Source organism: Megalobrama amblycephala, linkage group LG3 (assembly GCF_018812025.1).
Source record: "Megalobrama amblycephala isolate DHTTF-2021 linkage group LG3, ASM1881202v1, whole genome shotgun sequence".
In the NCBI taxonomy this organism is placed as follows: domain Eukaryota; kingdom Metazoa; phylum Chordata; class Actinopteri; order Cypriniformes; family Xenocyprididae; genus Megalobrama; species Megalobrama amblycephala.
This window is the reverse complement of record NC_063046.1, coordinates 6,627,620-6,654,513: the sequence shown is the minus strand read 5'-3', so window position 1 is coordinate 6,654,513 and position 26,894 is coordinate 6,627,620. Positions and strand designations below refer to the sequence as shown.

Below are 26,894 nucleotides of genomic sequence, written 5' to 3'. Positions count from 1 at the left end.
CTCTCGCACTCACACTCAAACATGCACACTTGCTCACACTCTCGCACTCACTCTCGCACTCACTCTCGCACTCACTCTCGCACTCACTCTCGCACTCACTCTCGCACTCACTCTCGCACTCACTCTCGCACTCACTCTCGCACTCACTCTCGCACTCACTCTCGCACTCACACTCGCACTCACTCTCGCACTCACTCTCGCACTCACTCTCGCACTCACTCTCAAACATGCACACTTGCTCACACTCACACACTAGCACTCTCGCACTCACTCTCGCACTCACACTCAAACATGCACACTTGCTCACACTCACACACTAGCACTCTCGCACTCACTCTCGCACTCACACTCAAACATGCACACTTGCTCACACTCTCGCACTCACTCTCGCACTCACTCTCGCACTCACTCTCGCACTCACTCTCGCACTCACTCTCGCACTCACTCTCGCACTCACTCTCGCACTCACTCTCGCACTCACTCTCGCACTCACTCTCGCACTCACACTCGCACTCACTCTCGCACTCACTCTCGCACTCACTCTCGCACTCACTCTCGCACTCACTCTCAAACATGCACACTTGCTCACACTCACACACTAGCACTCTCGCACTCACTCTCGCACTCACACTCAAACATGCACTCTCGCACTCACTCTCGCACTCACTCTCGCACTCACTCTCGCACTCACTCTCGCACTCACTCTCGCACTCACTCTCGCACTCACTCTCGCACTCACTCTCGCACTCACTCTCGCACTCACTCTCAAACATGCACACTTGCTCACACTCACACACTAGCACTCTCGCACTCACACTCAAACATGCACACTTGCTCACACTCACACACTAGCACTCTCGCACTCACTCTCGCACTCACTCTCGCACTCACTCTCAAACATGCACACTTGCTCACACTCACACACTAGCACTCTCGCACTCACACTCAAACATGCACACTTGCTCACACTCACACACTAGCACTCTCGCACTCACTCTCGCACTCACTCTCGCACTCACTCTCGCACTCACTCTCGCACTCACTCTCGCACTCACTCTCGCACTCACTCTCGCACTCAAACATGCACACTTGCTCACACTCACACACTAGCACTCTCGCACTCACTCTCGCACTCACTCTCGCACTCACTCTCGCACTCACTCTCGCACTCACTCTCGCACTCACTCTCGCACTCACTCTCGCACTCACTCTCAAACATGCACACTTGCTCACACTCACACACTAGCACTCTCGCACTCACACTCAAACATGCACACTTGCTCACACTCACACACTAGCACTCTCGCACTCACTCTCGCACTCACTCTCGCACTCACTCTCGCACTCACTCTCGCACTCACTCTCGCACTCACTCTCAAACATGCACACTCCCTCACACTCACACACTAGCATTCACGCCCTCACACTTGCATGCACAATAGCATTCTCGCACTCACACTCAAGCGTGCACACTCGCTCACACTCACACACACTAGCATTCTCGCACTCACACTCAAACGTGCACACTCGCTCACACTCACACACTAGCATTCGCACCCTCACACTTGCATGCACAACAGCATTCTCGGACTCACACTCAAACGTGCACACTCGCTCACACTCACACCCTAGCATTCTCGCACTCACACTCAAACGTGCACACTCGCTCACACTCACACACTAGCATTCGCGCCCTCACACTTGCGTGCACAATAGCATTCTCGCACTCACACTCAAACATGCACACTCGCTCACACACTAGCATTCTCGCACTCACACTCAAACGTGCACACTCGCTCACACACTAGCATTCTCAGACTCACACTCAAACACTCAAATGTGCACACTCGCGCACACTCACACTCTCGCGCACACACACTCAAACGCTCATATTTGCTCATACACTAGTATTCACACACTCACACGCACTCAAACACTCGCACGCACTCGCTCAGTAAGATTTTTTTTTTTTTTTTTTTTTTTTTTTTTAAGAAATTAGTACTTTTATTCAGCAAAGATGCACTAAATTGATCAAAAGTCAAAGTATAACAAATGTCACATCAGCACATGTTGTAGGCACCAAAAATATTAATTGCCAGGAATTCACCCAGACTGAGATGGAAATGTGTTGGATCAGCTAATTACAAACCGCTGAGTCTGACACCACAAGTCATATGGTAGTCATTGTCTAGCAGTGTCGTGTTCTGGACATGTCGAAATACAGCACTGAAGTGAGACAAAGCCAGTCATTTCCTGTTCCCAAGAATCTTTCAGTAACCAGTGCCTGTCTCTCACCTGTCATTGAATTCTCGGATGTGCTCAGCTGCTCCCTCAGTTTGTCCACGTCATCCGGATGGACCTGCTCAAAGAGCGTGCTGCCAAACCACTCGGACTGCGGCTGGTTCAGAACGGGAGTGACAGAATCCGACACATAGATAACTCGCCCCGTCTCAGCCGCCACCACAAACAAGAAGCCATCTGCTGCCTCCAGAATCAAGTGCTTCAGTTCCTGTGACAGTAAATAGGAGTTTCAAATGACATCTATAGGACTTTCAAGACACATATGCCCAGTTTCACAGACAACAGTCCCACACTAAAATGCATGTTTGAGCTGTTCTAAATGAAAGCAACTTGCACTGACATTTCTTAAAATATATCAGCGTCATTGTTTTGTCTCAAGATGCACACAGTAATGGTTTTTCTAAGGCACAATTATAAAAGCTACTTAAAAGGGATAGTTCACCCACAAATTAAAATTATCCCATGATTTACTCACCCTCAAGTCATCCTAGGTGTATTTGACTTCTTATATCTTTATTTCCAAACACAATCAGATTTATATTAATAAATATCCTGGCTTTTGAAGCCCAAAAAAGCGCATCCATCCATCATAAATGTAATCCATACAGCTCCAGCAGGTTAATAAAGGCCTTCTGAAGTGAAGCGATGGGATTTTGTAAGAAAAATATCCATATTTAGAACTTAATTAACTAAAATAATGAGCTTAATGTCTGAATTTTCCTATTCAAACTGTGTTTTGTTGCACGTTTTGCATATATTTGGGTCTATGCAGTTCATGGTAATATTAACCCTGTACAGCCTGACATATGAAATAATCAAAAAGTCTTTTTTTTAATGTAAGAATTTTTTGAATCTTTTGACAAAATCTAAAACAAAAGTTTGCATGCATGTTTTTTTGTTGTAGAGTATATTTGATACATCAGGCTTTTATGGCTCATATAATATGATAAAGTAATAATATGGAGCTCAATCTCGAGAAGGAAAAACAACTATTCAGACTCCCAAAAATATGCAATTTGGTGCTAATGTTGTTATTTATATAGACATAAAGATGAAATTCTGATAGTTTGTAATATAAATCAATGAGATCTTTATAACAGTACAGCTGAATACTTACATAAAATACATACAGATGTCACTTGCAATGCAATGATGATTGAGATGAACAAATAAACGTTCCTCAAAAGCCTAATGATCATATTTCATACTCACATTTTAACATGATTTTTCTAAGAATGATATATGGATGATAAGGTGCTTTAATCCAGTAAGTGTTCATCTTGAAATATTACTAACAACATAAAAAGGTATTCTTCCGTTTACTTTATAAAAATCGTGTTTAGTTAAAGACATTTTTACAATTATACTCAAAAGCCTTTTACTTGCTAAAAAATATAAACTATCATCAGTCAGATGACAGAAGGCATATTAAATTGTGTACAACAGCAAATGTGTTTATCAAATATGATACAACATGCTTTATAGGGTTAATAAATGCTAATGTTGTATTTTAGACCTTTTGTCCTGTGTTGAGTGTTCAATGTAACTGATCAAACCCAGTTGAGATCTGCTGATGTCTACCAAAAGCTTCACCATACGTCACCTGTTCAGTCAGGAAGGAGGGTTTGTAAGCGCCGTCGGTCGACGTGTTCCCCGTTCCCCTCATGGACTTCATGTGTGAGACGGCCATGCGCAGGATGGTGAGTTTGTCTGGCTTCCTCGCTAGAGCGCTGCAGGTGGGCACCATGTCCGACAGCTCTGTGATGTACTGGGTCATCTTGTTACGCCGGCGGCGCTCGATCTCACTGTGGTTCTCTCTGGATGGACAGAGGAACAGTGCTGCCATCATTAGCATGTAATGAGAGACGCATTTTCACAACTACGCTTGGAACACAGAACAGAGAACAGCAATTATCTGAAATAGAAGGCTTTTGTAACATACACCGCCGTTCAAAGGTTTGGGGTCAGTACGAATATTTTTTTAAGAGATTTTTTATTCAGCAAGGATGCATTAAATTGATGGTAAAGTGATGGTAAAGACATTTATAATGTTACACAAGACTTCTGTTTCAGATAAATGCTATTCTTCTGAACTTTTTGTTCAAAGAATTAATTGATGAATATTTCTAGAGCATCAAATCAGCATATTAGAATGATTTCTGAAGGATCATGTGACACTGAAGACTGGAGTAATGATGCTGAAAATTCAGCTTTGATCACAGAAATAAATTACATTTTACTATATATTCAAATATATAAACAGTTATTTTAAATTGTAATAATATTTCACAATATTACTGTTTTTTTATCAAATAAATGCAGCCTTGGTAAGCAGAAGACTTTTCAAACAGTACCTTTTTTTTTTTTTTAACACACATATACATATAAATAAATTTATTTATTAGGTATAACAAAAATAGCAATTTATATAATATATTATAGTACTTATTTAATATATTTATTCTCTCGTTATACATAATGTTAATAGGAAATATAATAATAAATATATAAAATTATATTTTTCTTCAGCTTGATTTTACTTTTAAAAATTCTAGTTTCTTCAACAGCTCTAGTTTATATTTTTGCATTTTTTTTATATTTTTGCATTTATATTTTTGCATTTTATATTATATATTAATTATATATTATATATTAAGCATTGTGTGTGTGCGTGTGTGTAGTATTTTTGAGATGCTTCTTTCACTTTTGTGAAATTTCCCCAATTGCCACCTACTTATGGCTGCCCTCACGTACTTAAACGCATTCAACGTTGACCTTGATGGATAAACAAATAATTATGAATTATCGTAAAGGAGGCATTCAGGACACTTTACTTTCAATATACAGAAATACATTTATTTGACTTGTGCTTTCTTATCAAACTTATATAAAAGTTTCTTGGACTGATCTACTGCGACACTTCATCTTCAACCGAAACATTCAGTTAAAAAGTGCCAGAGAGGATAATTTAGGACTTTTTTACTTCATTCTCATGATTTAGCAGAAACTTTGGTAATAAACTGAATGCTGACAGATGCGAACCAATCTTCTGAAGCCCGGCGCTGTGTGAGTCCACAGAGTGCTATGCCTCAAAACAACACGACAATTTCAGAGGAGGATAATTAAATATCCATTTAACATCAGATCTAGACTGAGACGCTCGCTTGTGAGGCCAAGGTGAGAGAGTGAGGTTGGTCCTGACAGCTGGGGTCTGATTTCTAGCTATCCTGAGGGAACTTCCCTGAGACAGCCCTACCTGGCATAGCGCTCCTTATCACCAGGAATTTGATCATCGTCATACCTGACGGGAGAGAGAAAGATTCAAATAAATAAATGAGCCTGAAAAGGTCTTTAAATGCTACATTTTTTTTTATGTTTTAAGATTGTGGCTAAAATGAAATTATGAATTATGATTATGAACTATATTTATTAATGCTGAATGGCTTGACTTACAGATAGTGTGTGAATATGGTAATATAATAATGGACTGAGAGAACTGGATAATGAAAAACTAAACAAAAAGACGAACTCAACAACTGAGGTGTCTGTATCCCAGAATATAAACTCACTCATGCTAAAAATGCTTCACAAAGTGGCTCCAAGAAGTATTATTTTAGTATCATTGAGAGACTATTACAGTATATAGAGTTTGGACACATTACTATTTTTAAAGTTTTTGAGTTTCTGCTCATCAAGGCTGCATTTATTCGATTAAAAACAAAAACAAAACAGTAAAATTGTGAAATATTATTGCTATTTAAAATAATGGTTTTAAATTGTAATATATTTTAAAATGTAATTTATTCCTGTGATCAAAGCTGAATTTTCAGCATCATTACTCCAGTCTTCAGTGTCACATGATCCTTCAGAAATCATTCTGATATGATGATTTGTTATCAATGTTGGAAACAGTTGTGCTGCTTTTTTTTTTTTTTTTTTTGAATCCGTGATGCTTTTTTCAGGATTTATTGATGAATAAAAAGTAAAAAAAAATAACATTATTTATTAAAAATAGGAATCTTTTCTAAGAATATAAGTCTTTACTATCACTTTTGTTTATCAACTTAACACATCCTTGCTGAATAAAAGTATTAATTCCTTTCAAAAAAGGTTAATAAAAAATTACTGACCACAAACTTTTGAATGGTTATCTATATTTATATAATAAATATAGTAACATTTCAAAATATTACTGTTTTTCTGTATTTTTGATCTGAATAGCTAATGAAAATTCAACTATTGCATCACAGAAATAAATTATATTTTAAAGTATATAAAAATAAAAAAACATTATTTTAAATTGTAATATTTCATAATATTTCACAATATTACAGAAGAGACTTTTCAAAAAAAATAGTTCAATTAAAAATAGTAATGTGTCCAAACTAATATATATATATAGCTTTATTTTTGTATTTTCCCTTTTTTACAGTTTTAGTATATGTTTGGCATTTTTATTTTATATATATATATATATATATATATATATATATATATATATATATATATATATATATATTTTATTAACAGTATTTATACATAGTATATAAAATGAGAAACGTTGCCTTGGTAACTACCTAAAATAAAATAAGTTTTATTTTATACATTTTATTGTATTTTAGTTAACACTATAATAACCCTGCTTCAGTCACAGAAATGTCTAAATGTCATTGCATTATATACAAAAAAAAAAAAAAAAAAAAAAAGTATTGCATTACATAAAATATTAAAGCTAGTCTACAGAAAATTGTATATATAATTTGTATATATAATTTTCACTATATTTAAGACATTTTTTTGACAAATGAAAGATAAAAATGTCCACATTTCATACAACACAACTTAAGGTCTATTTATCAATATAGCCATTGTATAATGTTTAAGTGAAATAGTAGATCAAAATGAAGATTGTCATCATTTACCCTCATGTTGTTCCAAACCTGTGTTCTGCTGTTTATGAGATCTGATGAAATGTCAATCAAAGTTCTAGCTCACTGACAACATAAATTTCACTCTAGAAATATAGTGCACATGTGGGACTGACTTTTCTGCATCGTTTTGGTCCTTTAAATTCTGTAATTGCACACACACACACACACACACACACGGGTTTGGAACAACATGAAGGTAAAGTTTTAGTAAATAATGACAGAATTTAATTTTATTTTTTTTAGTGAGCAATTCCTCTAAGCGGGAGATTGCTGGAGTGTTCCCCGTGTCTCCAGCAGGGGTCAGTGTCTCCATTCCAATGCTACAGCTAACAGTGAAGCGTCTTTACCGTGGATACAGCTCCTTTAAAACAACATGAACTGAAAGGAAACCATAAGTTGAGGGCAACAAAACATGAGAGATGTCTTGAAATGGCACAAACTCTGTGGCACAACTGAAAGACATGGTCAAAGAACAGAAAATATAAAAGAAAGGGCATGATGCATGGGTTAACTGGTTTGTGTAAAAGCTGGTAAACATGTGAAAAGTTTACCTTGAAAATTTGCTGGGTCCCTCTCCGTCCTCATCATCAAAGTCCATCCTAAAGCAAAAAACATGGCTTGAATATGTATATATAACTTTTGTATAGCAGGGCTGATTTTGTGATATATATCCATCCTAGTACAATGAAATGAAATGTAAATTAATAAAAGAAAATATATGCAGCTGATGCAACAGAAAAACGGCTTCATTGACAATCAAACAATAGAACAGAAAACTACTCAAATAAATGTTAGTGGACAATTCATTTTAGATTCAGACTACACTGATGCACACACTACAGTTAATAACTAAAACACTGAGCAGTAGTTTGCATGATTTATTCATGCTGTGGTGCATTCTGGGAACTGTAGTCCTGCCTCCAGCAACACAGAAGTGACTTAAACTGCAATTCATCGACTGGCCACTAGAGACAGGCTCCAAAAGGGAGTCAATCCCATTGAGCCCCATGTTAAAATGCCCAACTTTACAGCAGAAAAAAATATGTTAACAGCCTGGTACAAAAAGTGTTTTTGGTCTATACAGCTAATTTTGCCCTTTATGACAACTGTGAGGGGGTGAATTTTTTTTATAACTCATCCGCTTAAATTATATTAAGCCTTAAAGTTCTGCATAATTAAGGGCGTGGTCACTTGAGTGACAGGTGGATTGCCGCTGCTGTCTGTGAGCCGTCATGTTACCTCAGCTAATTCCAGCCGCTGAATTTGGCATCTCTGCTGTGTTTGTGCTTTTACAATTATCAAATAATATGGCTAGCTGTGTGGTTAATGGTCGAGACAGATGTACGTCTACATGTGCACACGTGTGGAAGATAAACAGAACACGTTGTTGGATCATCTTTGCATTGGCAAAAGTTTTGTCCGTCAGATTTACTAATGACAAAAGAATATCCCTCTCAAGACACCACAAAATCTGACAGCACTGCTTGGATATTATAACAAACTGCTGCACTATTTAGAAAAATTATACTTTGGATGAGGGCTCATTTGTGAGAGTCCAACGATCATATACAGTTTTACAACACAAACGCTGCATAATTTCTTGAAGATCAATGATGGAGAGCAGATCATTCAGAAGAAATATGATGCAAACAATGGACAATATATCAATATTTCATGGACTTAATGCTTTTGTGGACTAAAAATGCTGTTGGATATATTTCAATGGACACTTATTGACAGTTTGGATTCACCTCACGATTGCCATTTCATTACAAAGTTATGAAGTCTGGTTTTGATTTTGCATGTTGTCATTTGCACACCCGATACTAATTACAATATTACTGTTGCTGGAGCATCTATATCATAAAACACACCATAGATTGACAGTAAACCCTTACAACTTCCAAATGATGTATAATTTGTTATCTTTATTAATGTTTTAGATAGTGTCTAAGATAGATAGATAGCTCCTAAGCCTGAGCTAACAGTCATGTCAAGCTAGGTGGGTGTGGTTTCAGCAACCAGGCACCTCAGCTCCACCCACATCCCGCCTCTTTGCTCATTTCCAGTTATCTGCGAGTGACGCGCTGCCAAGATGCTGATGACTGGCTCCACCCACTTTGGGCTTCAAAAATGCTCTTCAGAAACCTACGGGTGACGTCACAGACACTGCATCCATGTTTTATACAATCTCCCAAAAATACATGCAGCTCAGTAACGCCAGTACTTGAGAGCCATGAAGAGGGCCCATCAGTAAATGAAATTAAGCTTTTTATTTCCTTTCATTAACACTGAACACCTCTTCAACAAAAAATAAATAAAATAAAGTAGTCTTACATGATGAGAGCATTAAAGCTGCATTCACATTTTCACATTAAAAAAATAAAGTGTGTAACTAAACTAAAGTGTGCAAACACTAAAGTGTTTATTTTTTTCAATAAGAAATTATGTACAAAGAAATTACAAACATAGATTTGAAAAAATTGAATAAATATGTATGCATATAAAGGAGTTTCATTCCCTAAGAATGAAACTGAATGTCTAAATCATTTCATAATTTATTCATTCATCATAATAGTCAAATAGTCGAACTTCAGAATGTGTTGATGCATTAATTATTTACCATTATGTACTAATGATGAGATATTTTTCACATTTGATTTTCAAATACACAGCTGAAAATGGATAATTCTGACTTTGTAAGAATATTTTTTCAGTTGCACAGACTGAACTACACACAGCATCTTGAATTATGAAAATAATACACAATGTTCAGCAAAATAACTCACCCCGTCGATCTCCGCTTGCCTCCTCGCCCTGGCATGGCGCCCGCCATCCTGACCTGGCCCGTGCCCACGGCGCCTGGCATAGCTACCGACCCCGGCAGATCCGTGCCCATTTCTGGAAAGGACAGAAACATCCTCACAATCAACCATATGAAACACTGATTCACATACATACAGCACGATCAACTGCAGTCATGTTAGACTTTAGCACATGAAATGAACCTACAAATTAAAAATAAACTGATTAATATCAATGTGGAAAACGGTTATAATGCGTCATATTTTTGTGGAAACAGTGAAACATTCAGGATTCCATAATAGAAAGAAAAGAATTTATTTGAAATAGAAACAGTTTGTAACTTTATTAATATCTTTACTCTCACTTTTGATTAATTTATTGCATCCTTTCTTGAATAAAAGTAATAATTTCTTTAAAAGAAATGGTAGTCTTCACACACACACACACACACTCACTTAACGACTCAATGAGCTCAAAAAAATGTATTTGTGCGTTTCTGGTCACATAGCAAGACACAAATACACCAAAAAACATTATACTTGATGCACTAATTAAACAGCATGAGTATGTTACACACACACACACACACACACACACACACACACACACAAGCTCAGGCTAACATCGCCAACAGCAGCTGGCTGAGAAAATGAACACACACTGACACGTTCAGCACCGATGAGAGCAGAATCATATTAATATTTCATAAAGTCTGCTGTCCATTTCTCCTGTACTCTAGAACCGAGTTCTCATTCATTCATTCATTCATGAGATTTACTTACACCTCATTTCAAACCTTAGTTCACATGAGGGAACAAGAGAAACCCTGAGTCCGAAGAAGGGCAAAAAATGATTTAAGGTTGCCAAAAGTTAAGTTTAATGTTAAAATATTATGCAAACTTGTGGGAAAATGCTGTTAAATATACTTAATTTAATTAGCCCCATAACTAGACTTTCATTATCAGTAAATGATACAGAAACTTTATCTGAGAATACCAAAATACATAGTATACTTGTGCACAAATGACTTCTGAAGACATATGAAAGCTTTGAGATGATTAAAGGATTAGTTCACTTTCAAATAAAATTTTCCTGATAATTTTATACGAATACGAAAGTGCTGTTTTGGCGGAAGCACGTGGAAGGTGATCATTTGTTTATATAAAGCATATAATTTTTTTTTTCGAAAATGAGCGATTGTTTCTCTAGATAAGACACTTATTCCTCTTCTGGTATCGTTTAAAGCTCTTTGAAACTGTAATTTTGACCTTCAACTGTTTGGAGACCATTGAAGTCCACTATAAGGAGAATAATCCTGGAATGTTTTCCTCAAAAACCTTCATTTCTTTTCGACTGAAGAAAGAAGGACATGAACATCTTGGATGACATGGGGGTGAGTAAATTATCAGGAAATTTTATTTGAAAGTGAACTAATCCTTTAATGAAATAAGATTGTGTGGGTGTTTGAATGGAGATTGTGATTTTTTACGATTAATTGTGCAGCTCTAACATTCGGAGGCAATAAATACGTGCCTGTCAATCAACATTACAGCGCCACCTTCAGGCTGAATAATGCAAGGACGTTAGATCTCGGCCAAAAGTTTGTCTGCATGCATTCACCGTATGCTTTCGCTGCATGGAAAAAGCTGTGATCATTCTTCAAAACATCTCCATTGTACATGCTTTACTGCTTTTGCAGAAGTTTCTAGAGCTCCCTCATCCTGCCGCTGTCGTTCTCTCTCAGAAAGCCTTCAGGTCAAACTCATTAATCCGTCTCATGGGATGAGTGAAGGATTGAAGACAGATAGGATGCTGCTGTCTCTCATTTTAAATCACGATTCAACAGCTTACATGCTTCTCTCTCTCTTTTCTCTCCTCTGACTCGCTCTAATGGCGATACAGAGGCCCGTTTCCAGATCTGCCCCAAACAAAACATCCACACTGCACCCGTCCCTCAGGATCCCGCCTGTAATGTCTGAGCTCTTTAGAAATGTGGATAACACATCTCGTTTCGTGTTTTGTGTGACTCCATCGAGACAAAAACAGGCCAAATAAGCAAATTCTTCATTTAAAGTGTAGAGAAAACCTTCCCAGAACACCACAGCATCTTGGACCGCGGCCCGTCTGCACGGATCTATGCTGTGACGGATAAACGTAGATGAATTGATTCTCTGAAGGAATAAATCAGATCTGGATTATCAATACTAGAGGTTCAGCACAGGATTGTGGGTATGCGGCAGAGTTTCAGTCGATTTTGGTGTTTCAATAGGTGATGCTGGAGAGATGTCGTTCAAAGGTTTGATGGCAGTATTAAAACTTTTATTCTGCAAGGATGCATTAAAATGATCAAGACATTTGTCATGTTAAAAACCGATTACCATTTCACACAAATGCTTTAAACTTTCTATTCATCAAAGAATCACGAAAAAAAAAACGTATCAGTTTCCACAGAAATATTAAAGGGGACATATCATGAAAATCGGGTGAAAATTAACAGTGAAAATTTGAAAAAGAACAACCCAGTAACTTTGTTTTTGCAAATCTTTTTCTGCAAGCATGTGAAAAAAGCGAGCTGTTCAGATTTTGCTCCCCTTGTGATGTAGAAAGGGGATCTTATTATAATATTACCGCCCTTTAATCTGCACGTTTCCACCCACAGCGTCGCCATTTTGTTTTCGTAAGCGACAACGGTGTGTCAAGGCAAAAGTTGGAGCAAAGCATGCAAACTGTTCTGTCATTGGCTGCACAGATGAGCACTGAACACTATTTAGAGTCTCGTTAGCTTGGATAAGATGATCCTAACAAGCTCGATTTCTAAAAAAGGAGCATTTCTGTCCAGTTTTTGGCTGCGTGAGATTCTCCAGCTTTGTTGTTGTTGAGCTGTTAAAGCTCCGCCCTCTTCTGGAAAGGAGGCGGGAGCAGCAGCTCATTTGCATTTAAAGGGACACACACAAAAACGGCGTGTTTTTGCTCACACCCAAATAGGGGCAAATTTGTTATAAATGATCTGTGGGGGATTTTGAGCTGAAACTTCACAGACACATTCTGGAGACACCAGAGACTAGGGATGGGTATTTCAAGCAAAAATAATATTCAACGATCGCTGGGAATTATTAGAATATTATTCGAAAAATCGCACCCCTCCCCCTCATGCACGCACGCATGTATAAGTTACACCAAAGACTATAGAATAACACAAGACGTGTCACTCGTATTGTTTTGAATGGGAGAAAGTGTAACGCGCAATATGGCGGAATAAGTCCCGCCTTCTAAAGCCAAGAGCCAATCGCCGACTGGTAAAGTCATCGCGTCACTTCAGCGGCCGTTAGAATCACCGGTTTCTATAGACCTTATTTACCAGAGAAACAAGCGCGCCGCCATCTTTATAAAATTGTCTTTGAACTTCCGTTTTGCGGTAGCTCTGTACATTTCTATGGCATCGCTGTCAAAGAATAATTAGTTGGTTAAGTGGATTTACTTGTTGTAGAGTTAATGAAAGTTATCATGAGCATTGTTATGTTTAAAGCAGATGTCTTAAATGTCAGTAGATCGGGAAGATTTTAAAACGAGCAGTTCATTCATAAATGGAATATCGCTGTGGAAATACAAACCGGAAGTCAAAAGACAACGAGCGCAAAGCTGAAAAGGGGCGGGGCTACAGGTCTATAGAAACAATCAGACGCGCGCCTCCGAAGAGACCCGCATTTAGGTCTGCACATGCGCATTAGCTTGATCCAGCCTGAAAAAATACTTTTTTTTTTTTTGTCATGATTCGAGCGTTTAGAAACTAAATTTATGAGTCGGTTGTTGTTAGATTTCATTGGTGATTTCAAATATGAAATTTAATCGTAAGGTTGGCGAACAGTTTTGGAGAATCTGATGTTTCCCCATTCAAAGAGATAGGAGCATAGACTGTAAAAAAAGATGGACGACGCGACGCCGCTTCCTTCCATTGTATTGAACTGAAGCCAAAATGGGCTGATGAATGGGTGCTGACACGTTACGCAATACGTCAGAAAAAAAAAAGTTTGGAGCCTGGGCATGCGCAGAAGGAATCGTCGTGGAGCCGGAGGCGGAGTCGCGATATCAAACTTCCGCCCAGGCGACTGCGTCATCATTCATGTATTTTAAATAGACTATAAAAATTATACACAATTTAAAAGTCTACCTATAAAATAATAGGCTATTCTGTTTCTAGAGCAATAATATTTTTGAAACAGCAAATTCAGTAGATAAAATCAATATAATATGCCACTAGAAACAACTCTAAATCGCCAGAAACGGTCCTGCCATTTTAAATCAAGTTCAACTAACGTTACAGGAGATCGATTGCTGTAATTAGAGTAAGCTATCATTAGTTTTGTCCTGCTAATTATTATTTTATACCCATAAAAATAATAAGTAACTGCCAGATAACGATCACCTGCTTTTTCCCGACATGGTTAACATTAGGTGTGTTATCTTAACTAATAACATTTATTAATTAGCTTATAACGCCCACATTTAATGTTACAGAAAAAAGTTCAGTGATCCGTCAGATCCTGTAGGTCAGTTAGTACAGTTTACTGCTGAACAACTCATTTTGTTGGTGTTAAATAACAAAGAAATCGAAAATTAACAGTTAGTTAATACATCTTCAATCTCCCCTCGAAGCTCCGACAGTCCTCAGACAAGCTGTCAATCAACTTCGAATCACGACGATACGCCCCGTTTTTATAGCATCAAATTGCTAGCTAAAATCTAAATCATCACAAAAACGAACAATTGAATATATATCAGCGTGATAACAACTACCTTAAATGACCAGAACCATCTTTCAGAAAGTTTTATTTGAAGCAGAATTTATTTTTAAGTTTTCACTGAAGTCTCATTCGACTGCATTGAGAGGGCGGGGTTTATGACCTGTACTGCATCCAGCCTCCAGGGGGCGATCAAAGAGCCCGCGGCTTCACTTTTCAGGACGTATGAGACACACCCGGATAGGAGCTGCATGATGCCCAGGATGCCCGAGAGGCGTTTCAAAGATGGCCGCCGAGTGAAATGACTTGTCTTAAAGGGACTTTGGTTACACACACATAAACAGAGAGAGAAAGGGAGAGACCATTCGCTACTTCAATCTTATTTTCAGATTGAAATTCATAACAGTGCAGTGCAGTGCAAATGTTTTCAATACTTAGAAGTTGGGCTTCCATAGGAATTACGTTAACTGAAAACGCTCGCTCTGCACCAGACACGCACCATTATGAACGCCCGTGTGGCCGTGGGCATTTTACTTTCACTTTCAAATTAGCGCCAATTCGGGAGCTGTGATTGTTTGAATGGTGGGTTCATTGTTATTCTTAATGAAAAACACAACAACAAAGCAGTACAATGACAAACCCGCTTAAATGGATGCTTTTACATTTCGATTTGAAACCAAAACTTCCACCGTCGTCTTGTCAGTCAGGCGGAATGGGCGAAGTGAGGTAAAATCTGACTCCTGCTGCCGATCTGCGCTGCAACTCTCGTTCGGCTCATTTAATTGTAGTGTCTGTTATTTAACTGAACTAAATGATTTTTATTACTATAAAAAAAAAAAAAAAAAAAAATAATCAAAACGACGGTGGCCATAATGATTTAGGCTGCCTAAATGTGTTATAACATATTGTGAACAGCCTGAAGGACGGCACTTATGTGAAAATTAAATTTAATCTCTCTGTTATTTGCCACGCAAGTCTAGTGTGCATGTGAGGTTGATTGACAGCTTTTAGGTGCGTTATTGGCAGCGCGCTCTAGTTACATGAACGTGTCACCACCGCATCAGCACCGAAAACATGGGGAATATTTTTAAGATTATAATCGCACAACCTATTCGATATTATATCATTAAATCAACTAATCAAATATTCGAAAATCGTGACATCCCTACCACAGACTTATATTACAATCTTGTGAAAAGGGGCATTATAGGTCCCCTTTAAGCCATTTTCAACATTGATAATAATCAGAAATGTTTCTTGAGCAGCAAATCCTCATATATACACACATACACAAATCAACACATATACACACACTTGTAAATCAAAAGCTTTTCTCTGAAGTCCTGAAAGTCCCCAGTCCCAGAGCACACATAATCGACGAGCAAAACATTTTTCAGGGCTGACATTTACATGGACTTTATAACACATACCTCATTAAGTGTAAAAACTCTTCAGGGAATTTTGTGCTGACAAGTTAATCTTTTTTAACATTTCGAAGCCTTTCTCTCTCCCACTAGCCCACACAAACGAAACTAATCACAAAAATGACATGAATCACATATGTTGGATTCAAAACTCTCACTGAGTTTGCAGCCGTGTATAATACAGATAAATGAAAGTATTAATTGAGGAACTGACTTACAACTTAAGAATGGACTACCAAAACTTTCATTATAATTGCTAAATCCCATAAGACGGAATCAGGCCATTCCAATCACAATGACGACTACAAATGAAGAATGGAAAAATAACCCGTTCAACTCAGAAGGTTTGGTAGCAAAACATTCAGTTCCTATATTCTCGACCAACACTTAAAAGAGAGAAAAGAGTGATTCAGTGCAGCTGAAGCAATATAACGTCAGGGTTTAGATGAGGTTGGCATATTTCCATGCAGAAAAGAGTTTCTCAATTCAGTGCTTCAGAGCAGGAAATGGGTCAGAAAGAAATGTGTTTAAAGGGAAAAATCTACAAATTATTTAATTAACATGATCAAATCTTTTATTTCTGATCGCACGAACATGTGAACAATGACTCTTCTCTTCTGGTCTATTGTTACGCTGCCAAAGAAAGTTCATGCTGCCAAACATTCTAGAGATTTCTGACACGATGGTCAACAGAAAAATCGAAAACATGCTGAAATACTTCAATAATACTTATTTTTTAGCTTTATTCTCATTTCAAGCACTTACAGAGACTGATGAATGCTGTATTTCTTAACAGATGTTTTAAATACCATCAAAACTCCAGTCACTTACTAATGTTTCATGCAAGAAAGGACTCATTCAATTCTCAAAGTGTTCAATGAACTATTAAAACTGTAACTTTCAGAGCTAAAAACTTTGAAAAAGCATTTACTGAAACTAAGACTTGTTCTAAACCCAATTTACTGACACCAGGTAAATCGATATACAAACAACTTAAGTCAACCATGCCTACCGGGTGATCTAAAACACAGAGACAGGGAAATATGAGACGATCAAATATTTCCACACATCATGTTTTAGGAATCCATCACAATGTCATGCAGCTTTACAAATAGGCCGTTTTGAAGAATGGAGCTGTTAAAAACTATATTGAACTTGCAGGACAAAGTACTGCCATCTTTCATTGCTGAGAGGCATTTACATAGAAGTCTTGGGGTGACTTCAAACATCTTTGCTTTTGGAAAACGCGAGACACGGGCAGTGGAATGGGGGAAAAACACAAGTTTTTTAAAAGTTGAACTGATTTTAACCTGAGCAGTGTGTTTTTAGAATGGTGTGATATGCGCGAGGCACTGCAAAAGACACAAGACGTGAGCGCAACAGTCATACACATCCGTCTAGTGCGTATTTACATAGAAAAACAATGGAAAAGAAGCACATTGGAATGAAATGTGATTCTCTTGGTTCTTTTGGTCTGGACCAAAAAAAGAAAACAATACATTTAGTCCTGTTTCGCTTAGCGAACGGCTTTTATAATGTGTATTTTGCACTGGAAATTTGTCGAACATCTAAAACAATGCTGTGCTGGGCTAAATGTGCTCGCTGTATGAGCGTACAAATGATAGTATATGATGGAGCTGATAACTCATGAAGAGCTTATAAAATGTGTAAAGGAGTCAAACAGCGGCAGGAAACCCTCCGTCTCACACAAACAAAGATCTGTGGTTCTGATGATTGTTTACATGTCGTCACCTTGGAATTATAAGGTTCTATCTGACATGTGTGTCAAAATTGAGTTATTTATTCTGTGACATCCACAAAGCAGTATGGAATGCAAAAACTTTGAAGCTCAATATCTCAAAGCTGCTCAGAATGCAGATAGAATCCGATGTCTTTGGTCTGTTTTGTGTTCATATTTTCAGTCAAACCGCATCAGAGACCACCCTTTTAATGCGGACTCGGGTACGGTTCAGGTGCACACCAGAGTTCAGAAGACAGCGTTCACATTGCCCAAACGAACCAAACTCTGATGTCAGTCGAACCCGGGTGCGCACCAAAAGTGCTAGTGCAAAAGCATCCTTATAGAGGTTTCACACCCCAAGTGTGAGCAGTGTGTTTTTGTTTTCGATGTGCACAATGCATTCACACCAGGAGCTTCGCGTTAGCAGCAGTGAAGCGGGGGTTTTGGCACGAGTCTATTTTTGTTGCGCTGCTGATGCTCAATTAAAGTGAAAGCACACTTTTGATGGACAAAATAAATATGATTTCATACAAAAAGTGCTCAAAATGCACAGAATAAGCATGTCTAGTGTGTTTTAACTGAAAAATTAAAAAATATTTATAGAAGATTTACCCATTTAAACTTGTTTTTAATTATTCAGTTTGGGTGAAAGTAAGGTGTGTTATAAAAACTAAAGTAAACTAGCCAGAAAATGAGATATATAAACATTCTTTTAGTTATTACACAGACAGATATATAGGCTCTAGCACTACCCAAATCAAACCAGAGTTTGTGGTCTGTTTTTTTTCGCTGAGTTTGCTGTCAAAAGTACCGACTTTGATACCAAGTCTATACTTGAGCGCTGTTGAGCAGATTCATAAACACCTCTGATTGGCCATTGGGTTCACGCACTCAACAGATACTTCTGTGATTGGCTACAATGATCAACGCATGGGAGCGTTTGAAAGTGTTTTGAAAGCAGGAGCATTTGAAAGCATGACCGGTCCGCTGATACAGTAGACGCCTGCTTTCAACCGCTCCAGTGTGTATCTGTGTAAACACTTGGTGAAGGGCATCACTGATGACTATTTACAACATGTTTTTGAAGCGTTGATCATTGTAGCCAATCACAGACATATCTGATGAGCACATGAACACACTGGCCAATCAGAGGTGTTTATGAATCCACTCAACAGTGCTCAAAGCGACACGTTTATAAAATTTCAGTACTGCTGAAAAGATGGGTCTCTGCTTGTTTTTCACATTATTAAAACATTTGAGTAAAAAACAAAAGACTCAAAACAGTGAAACTAACATTATAAAATGAGTAGTTCTGACTCTAACATTTAAAGCAGTCAATAAAAGCTACCGTGCAAATGTTTGGGGTCGGTAAGTTTATGTTTAAAAAAAAAGAAAAAAGAAAAAAAAGAAGTGTATAATGCTCACCAAGGCTGATCAAAAACAGTAAAACTGTGATAGTGTGAACTAGGGCTGTGCAATCTCAATTTGAGCACATGCAATTTCTAAATCGCATAAGACTGCCATTTTATTTATTAAATTTATATATATTTTAATTCAGAATATTTTGTATTTTGGATTCAGGAGAGAGGATGTGTCAGAGAGCAAGGTAATTTGCAAGACCTGTGAGATTATTGCAACAAAACAGGGCAATACAACAACCCTGTTCCAGCACTTAAAACAGCGCCATAAAAAAAAAGTATGATCAATGCATATCGACAAAGTCCATCGAAACTAACAAAAGCACACCTCAAAGCCAACCTGAACCAACTGAACAAGCATCCATCATTCAAGCATTTGCAAGCATCACACCTTATGAGAAAGGATCAAACACGATCACCAAACATATATGTAAAGACATGGTGTCTGCGTACATCGTCAGTAAAGACGGCTTCCGAAGACTAATACAAACACTCGATACCAAATGATGCCATCTCTATTTATCAAGCTATTAATACTGTGTTATTTAATTGTGAAATGTTTTGTTATGCACTTCTTGTGCACTGAATACATTTAGAATGGAGCATATTTGAAAAAGCAAAAACAAAAGCCAAAGTCTCAAATAAAATCGCAATTGCAATATTCATTAAAAAAAAAAAAAAAAAAACACAATATGATTATTTTGTCCATATTGCGCCTAGTGTGAACTGGTTTATGTTTGAATATATACTAAAGTGTAATTTATTCCTGTGATCAAAGCTGAATTTTCAGTGTCAAATGAACCTTCAGAAATCATTCTAATATGATGATTTTATAATCAAGAAATATTTCTGATTATCATCAATGTTAATAACCGTTACTTTTTTCAGGATTCTCTGATGAAATGAAAGCTGAAAACAACAACATTTATTTGAAACAGAAATCTTTTGTAACATTATAAATGTCTTTACTGTCACTTTTGATCAATTTAATGCATCCTTGCTGAATAAAAGCATTAATTTTAGCATTAAACCAAACCGAATGTAAACGGTACAGAAAATTGTCTATATGTTGACTTATACTGTCTCACATTACATACATCAAATATCTAAACTCAGCCCTTTTTATCCAACAACACAAAATCATTGCAGTCAACAGGTGATCAGCAGTGTCTAGCTGATGTAGTGCAGCATATGCTCCAGAAACACACGAGTCTTTCTTAGCAACGCTACTCTTCTGGTCAGTCCTGTAATCCGTCCCTCCTCTCAGAAAGGCTTCCTTCACAAACACAAGAGGTCGGCAAACAGTCTGAACTGTTGCTAATCAACTGTGCCTGTAATCCCCATTGACCAACGCCAACTGCTATTTGCACGAAACACGTTCTTATCGCGGCCATGCTGAAATCAGGGCCTTTTGTTAAGCATCGTGGGCATAACGGTAAAAGTACAGATGGTCTACATATTTCTTAAGCAAGCGAAATAAAAGCAAGCTGACTTTAAAACAAAGTGCCCTTGAGTTCAACTACAGTCACGTGACTCCGGCCCAGAATGCTCCTGTGCATTCTAAAGCGCGCTTGGCAGCTCGGCGTGTCAACCAGGTGCTAATAACGCACACATTCTTTATTCATTTCCCCTCATTTGCATTTACAATGAGGTGGCGGGGAAGGAATTGCCCGCTGGGGGAAAAAAGAGTGTTCATGGAAGCAGTGGAGTCATGGAGCTTAATTTACTTCAAGTGCAGACTGAACAAACTGAGCAGCAGTAGGTTTCTGTGACGTGTTTCTCTGGATCAGTCACATTCATACAGCAAGACTGATGCATAAAGTTTATTAGATGTAGGAGGGGTTTTTTCCTCAGGAAAAAAAAGGTACAAAAGCTGTCACTGGGGTGATACCTTTCAAAAGGTACACTTTTGTTCCTTTAAGATACCAATATGCACATTTTAGATACAAAGTTGTACCTTTTGAAAAGGTTCTGCCCCCGTGACGGCTTGTTTTTGTACCTTTTGTTCTGAGTATAATATCAGTTTTATCAGGCCAGAGATAATATTGTGCTTATTTCTTCCAATTCAGACTATTGCATGTAAAATGATTTGATATATGAACTTCTAGGCCTCTAAATTATCAACATGACTTCAGTCGACAGACAGTTTATATTTTTTAGCAAGTAAAAGCCCTTTTAGTATAATTGTAAATATGTTAATGTTCTATATTCTTTAGAAAGTCAACATAAAACTTTTTTTTTTTTCCATCTTTATGGCCATATAAATAAAAACATAAGCACCAAACTGCATATTTTTGCTCAGTTTGGGCCTCGGATTAAAACTGAGGTGTTTTTTCCTCTCAACTATGAGTTTCATATTCACACTATATGAGTCATAAATGCCTGATGCATCAAAACACATAAGCAAAAAGTATTTTTTTATATTCCTTTATATTTTGTCTAAAGGATCAATATACTGTTCCATTAAAAAACAGATTTGTCTAATATTTAAAGGATTAGTTCACTTCAGAATTAAAATTTCCTGATAATTTACTCACCGTCATCCAAGATGTTCATGTCTTTCTTTAAAAAAATGACCAATTGTTTCTCTAGATAAGACTCTTATTCCTCATCTGGGATCATGTAGAGCTCTTTGAAGCTGCACTGAAACTGACATTTGGACCTTCAACCCGTTGAACCCCAGTGAAGTCCACTATATGGAGAAAAATCCTGGAATGTTTTCCTCAAAAACCTTCATTTCTTTTCCACTGAAGAACGACATGAACATCTTGGATGACTTGGGGGTGAGTAAATTTACCAGAACATTTTAATTCTGAAGAAAACTACTCCTTTAAGAGTGATGCAATTTGATGTCCGATTTCACTTGAAGCAACCTGACTAAAATAGAGCACAGATGCCCACATACTCGTGACTCTGGACTGCATTAAAACCTAAACAGCAACAGTTTAAGCTCTAGAACCATTAAAAATTCAGTGACAAACCAAAAATGTCACACATTCATGTGAACTTAAACATTAGCTCATGATAGTCTTGCACAACAACACAGTGCTCTTGTTTACATCTCACAGTCACTCACCATTTTGTCTCATATTCTTGCTACAATTTGAACATTTTAAGTGCTTCACAGAAACATCAAATAATCTCACTGTTCTTGCTACCCTAATCTGCACATATGACAATAAACTTGACTGTTTGCTCCACATCCATTGTCGCAATGGAATCAACAGGCTGAGGAAGTAGAGCTGTTATAACAAATATCATCACAGTCCCATAAGAAACGCATCAGATTCAGTAGTTGCGTATCAAAGGAAATCAAAGCACGTACCGGCGTGTGGAAATGTATTCAGCATCTAATTTACATCAGCAACAAGCCGCGGCCGAATAACGCCAAATATGCTACATTTCATTCTGACGCCACAGAACACTCGCGCAACGTTCTATAACCACAGAAGAAAGAACATTAATACAGCAGTGATACAATGTAGCGTTTAAAATTCGAAATGTCGCTGCTGTTGTTACTTGTGCAGGGGGGAGGGGGTGCTCGCGTGCGTTTAAAGCGTCGCGGTTTCTTTTGTTAACGCGAAAACACAATATTGCTTTAAAAAAAACCCGACGTCCGCTTTCCCTTGAAACACCACACACAATATATTTAAAAGCACAGCTGTGAAATCGCTACTCACCCGATGGGTTTACAGCGGCGGGTGTTGCCATATTGCCTCGGTGGAAACGCAGATATGCAGAAAAGCAGAAATGACGCACAATAAGAAAATAACGCCGCACGCGATCCTCTCCGAGTGTCTCGAACGCGCAAACTCAGTTCAGCCCCGCATGTGAAGATGTGATGGCGATCGAGCGATGCTGGATGAGCTTTTACTGCGTTTCTGCTCGTGCATGTAGCAGATTCGTCTGACAAACGCAAGATGTCTGAGAGGTTGCGTGAACACCGCGAGACTTCACTGAATTAATGAGCGCAGGATCCGAGCAGCGGCTTCGGCGCCTTTCCGCCCTCCAAGAAGTTCAGCCCGGGCTTCAGTTCACTCGTGCATTCATTGTTGCTTTGCTCTGGTCGTGTGCTTAGACATCACTGCTGTTCTGAGACCTGTAAAACATTGAGTGCATGCATTATATCTGAGGTTCTGAGTGTTTTCTCTTTTGTATACTGGTTTCAGACTCATAGTTCAAAGCTATGTGAGGTTTTTTTTGTTTTTTTTGTTTTTTTAGAAAATTAGTTAAATTAGAATAATTTTTGTCTGTTCTGTCTTCCAGAAAGTCTAACATCACATTTTTGTTATTAATTGTGGATTAATCATTATTACATAAAAACATGTGTCTTTATAGGGGCCAGTATATTTAATGGTTTATATATATATATATATATATATATATATATATATATATATATATATATATATATATGGGTCATTCTACAGAATTGGTGTAAACTGCTGTCCCACAACCAAAAACTCAATTAAATAGCATTTAAGTATTGAATATTTCAAATATCAGTAAGCTTAATATATTTAAAATATCTAAATTTCAACTTGTGAAAATGATATTGAAATAATGTTTGCATTTTTTCCCCCATAGTTGTTTTTAAAAATGTATTTTTGATTTTTTTTAAAGTGAAGTTTATATATATATATATATATATATATATACACACATATACATTATGTATATGTGTGTATATGTATGTATGTGTATGTATATATGTATATATAATATATATTATTATTATTATTTTTAAATCATGAAACTTTATGTAAAAAATATTTATATATATGTCCCGCATTTTCATGTCACTACCGAAACAGTGTGTGTTTGAGTCCATTGTCTGAGACTGATTTTAACACACTTTACATTTCTGATCAGGAAATATTCCTGTTTTCCTCCCTCTCATAGCCTCTCTTTCAGAGTAGATAGGTCCATCATTTTGAGTTAAATGTGTTTAACTTTAAGGAACGTCACTACCAAACACCTTTTTCTGCAATTAAGCACACTTTTTTGGGTGTTATTCCATAAAATGTAGTTTTTAATGTGTGTACAACTTCAGAACTGTGCTAGCATGTGCTGATTATTAAAGTATCTAAATCTATATAAAGTCTCTAAAATTGTCACTACTGAAACTTTTCAGTAATACTGTTTCAGTAATGACATCATTGTTTTGGTAGTGACAAAAGGAAACACATAATCGTTTATTTGGGGAAAATAAACAAAATTTTAGTACAGTTATGCAAATCATTAAGTTTAGTATGTTTTATTATGCAAATCATTAGTGTTTTAGTATGCGAGTTAAAATCATGTCATGTGATGTGGTCACTACCAACATGTCACTACTGAAAATGTGCAGTCACGACCGAAACATGAGATGTTTTGTCAAAAATAAAGTATACTGAATGATCAACTAAGATGTTATTATAGTGTTTGGTTCAATGTATATTCAAACTAATGAATCCTTCACTTTGAAATCAGTATGATACATTTTATGCCTATTACAAAGAAAGATTAGATTCAAAATACAACAAATCTCATAAATTACACTTGAAATATTGTTAAAATTATAGTTGTTATTGATTTACCTGTGAAAACTTTCTTAAAATATAACAAAAAATAAGGTAGATGTAAACAAAATCTTAATCGGTCAATGTTACCCTTCTTATTATATTATTTATCATTGTGTTTCGGTAGTGACACATTTGGGGGATGAAAAATATTCCTAAACTTTTTGAAAATACAATATGAGAATTGACTGTACAATCCCTAGAAATGTGTACCTTGGATATTATACAATTTGCATACATGCAAAATTTGTGGAAAAAGACACTTTTTTTCTAGACGTTTCCAACTCTGACTTTGAACCAATTCAGAATGGCCCATATACAGTGTATAGTCAAGCCTTAGCCTTGTGCCTCTATAAGGTGATTTTAAAAAAAGCAGTGAGAAAAATAGCCCAGTTTCCCCCATTTAAATATTTGCCATCATTTTATCATAAAGTATTTCTGTTTATATGAAATAATTTGCATCTATTAAATGTCTATATTGCAGAGTTTAATATGGTCCTGAATTTCCCTTACATCTGTTTAGTTTTGTCACATGATCTAGTTTTTTTAATTGAGCTAAATCATGACAGGGATCCTAGAACATCAAGAGTGTAATATAATTTTAGTGTTATTTCCATAGGGCTTTTCCTGATTAATCATGTGCCTGGAGACGATCTGATGATGAAGTCCATGAATAGATTCCTATTGAGGTCAAGGTCCCAAGGAATTTCGTGGCTTTAAAATTCTGTCATACAGTGACCCGTCATTTCACACTGCTCCAAACTCATTTGTTATCACACAATAAAGTTAGTCTGAATGAGATCCTAAACCCCAATGTTACTGTTTTAAGCTTTTGTCTTTTAAACAGAAGAGAGGCGAGTGCAGTACAGTAATGCTCACTGTTTTGGACACAAACTCAATCTTGTTATGCACATTTCTTAACTCAGCCCACTCACAGAAGTGACAGTGCCCTTTTTATATAAAGATGACGAAACACAAACACAGTGAAAACATTAATCTTCCAGTGTTCCAGTACAGAAACTCTTTTGATGATTTATGATGGAGTAAAAACCAATTTCCCTCTATAGATGAAGTGAGGGTCAAACAATGACTGATCTACACTGGAGGAGGTCGGGGTTCTTATGGGGAAATTTCAAGAAAATGCACATACACACACACACACACACACACACACTATGATGACATGATACACATTGCTTGGCTGTTTTAGATTAATTATACAATATATACAGTTTGAGATTCTACTGATTTAAACTAAAAAAAAAAAGAAGAAGAAGAAGAGAAGAAACGTTTGTCAAGAATAGATCCCATTGATACAGTTACCAGAATGTGGTGGTTATTTTCTAGAGTGTTGCTAGGCAGATGCTACGGGTGTTCTAGATGGTTGCTGGGAGGCATTCCTCTGAAGTGTTCCAAGAGGATTCAAGACAGTTGCTAGGTGGTTGCTATGATGTTCCTAGGGTGTTGCTATGTCTGCATGGTGTTGATAGATAGATAGATAGATAGACAGACAGACAGACAGACAGATAGATAGATAGATAGATAGATAGATAGATAGATAGATAGACAATGAGACAGATAGATAGATAGATAGATAGATAGATAGACAATCAGACAGATAGATAGATAGATAGATAGATGACAGACAGACAGATAGATAGATAGATAGACAGATAGATACATAGATAGATACATAGATAGATAGACAATCAGACAGACAGACAGATAGATAGATAGATAGATAGATAGATAGATAGATAGATAGATAGATAGATAGATAGATGATAGATAGATAGATAGATGGATGGATAGATGGATAGATAGATAGATAGATAGATAGACAATCAGATAGATAGGTAGATAGATAGACAATCAGACAGACAGATAGATAGATAGACAATCAGACAGACAGATAGATAGATAGACAGATAGATAGATAGACAGACAGACAGATAGATAGATAGACAGATAGAT

At 37.1% G+C, this 26,894-nt stretch overlaps 1 protein-coding gene across 5 annotated transcripts in view; it reads right to left on the bottom strand.

The window, feature by feature from the left end:
• The window catches only part of arnt2 (aryl-hydrocarbon receptor nuclear translocator 2), a 104,568-nt gene extending 81,149 nt beyond the window's left edge, over positions 1-23,419 (bottom strand). Inside the window, exons 1-6 of one of the 5 annotated variants that reach the window (XM_048183651.1) lie at positions 23,040-23,419; positions 10,022-10,133; positions 7,784-7,831; positions 5,558-5,602; positions 3,905-4,118; positions 2,296-2,509 (exon numbers count right to left, since the gene is read on the bottom strand). In XM_048183651.1, the coding sequence (XP_048039608.1) occupies positions 2,296-2,509; positions 3,905-4,118; positions 5,558-5,602; positions 7,784-7,831; positions 10,022-10,133; positions 23,040-23,070 (664 nt within the window). In that variant the 5' untranslated portion in view covers positions 23,071-23,419. Of the gene's footprint in view, positions 1-2,295; positions 2,510-3,904; positions 4,119-5,557; positions 5,603-7,783; positions 7,832-10,021; positions 10,134-22,684; positions 22,837-23,039 lie in introns of those variants that run through there. The other 4 variants (XM_048183650.1, XM_048183652.1, XM_048183654.1 and 1 more) reach the window with 4 other exon arrangements.
• Between the last annotated feature and the right edge of the window lie 3,475 nt (positions 23,420-26,894).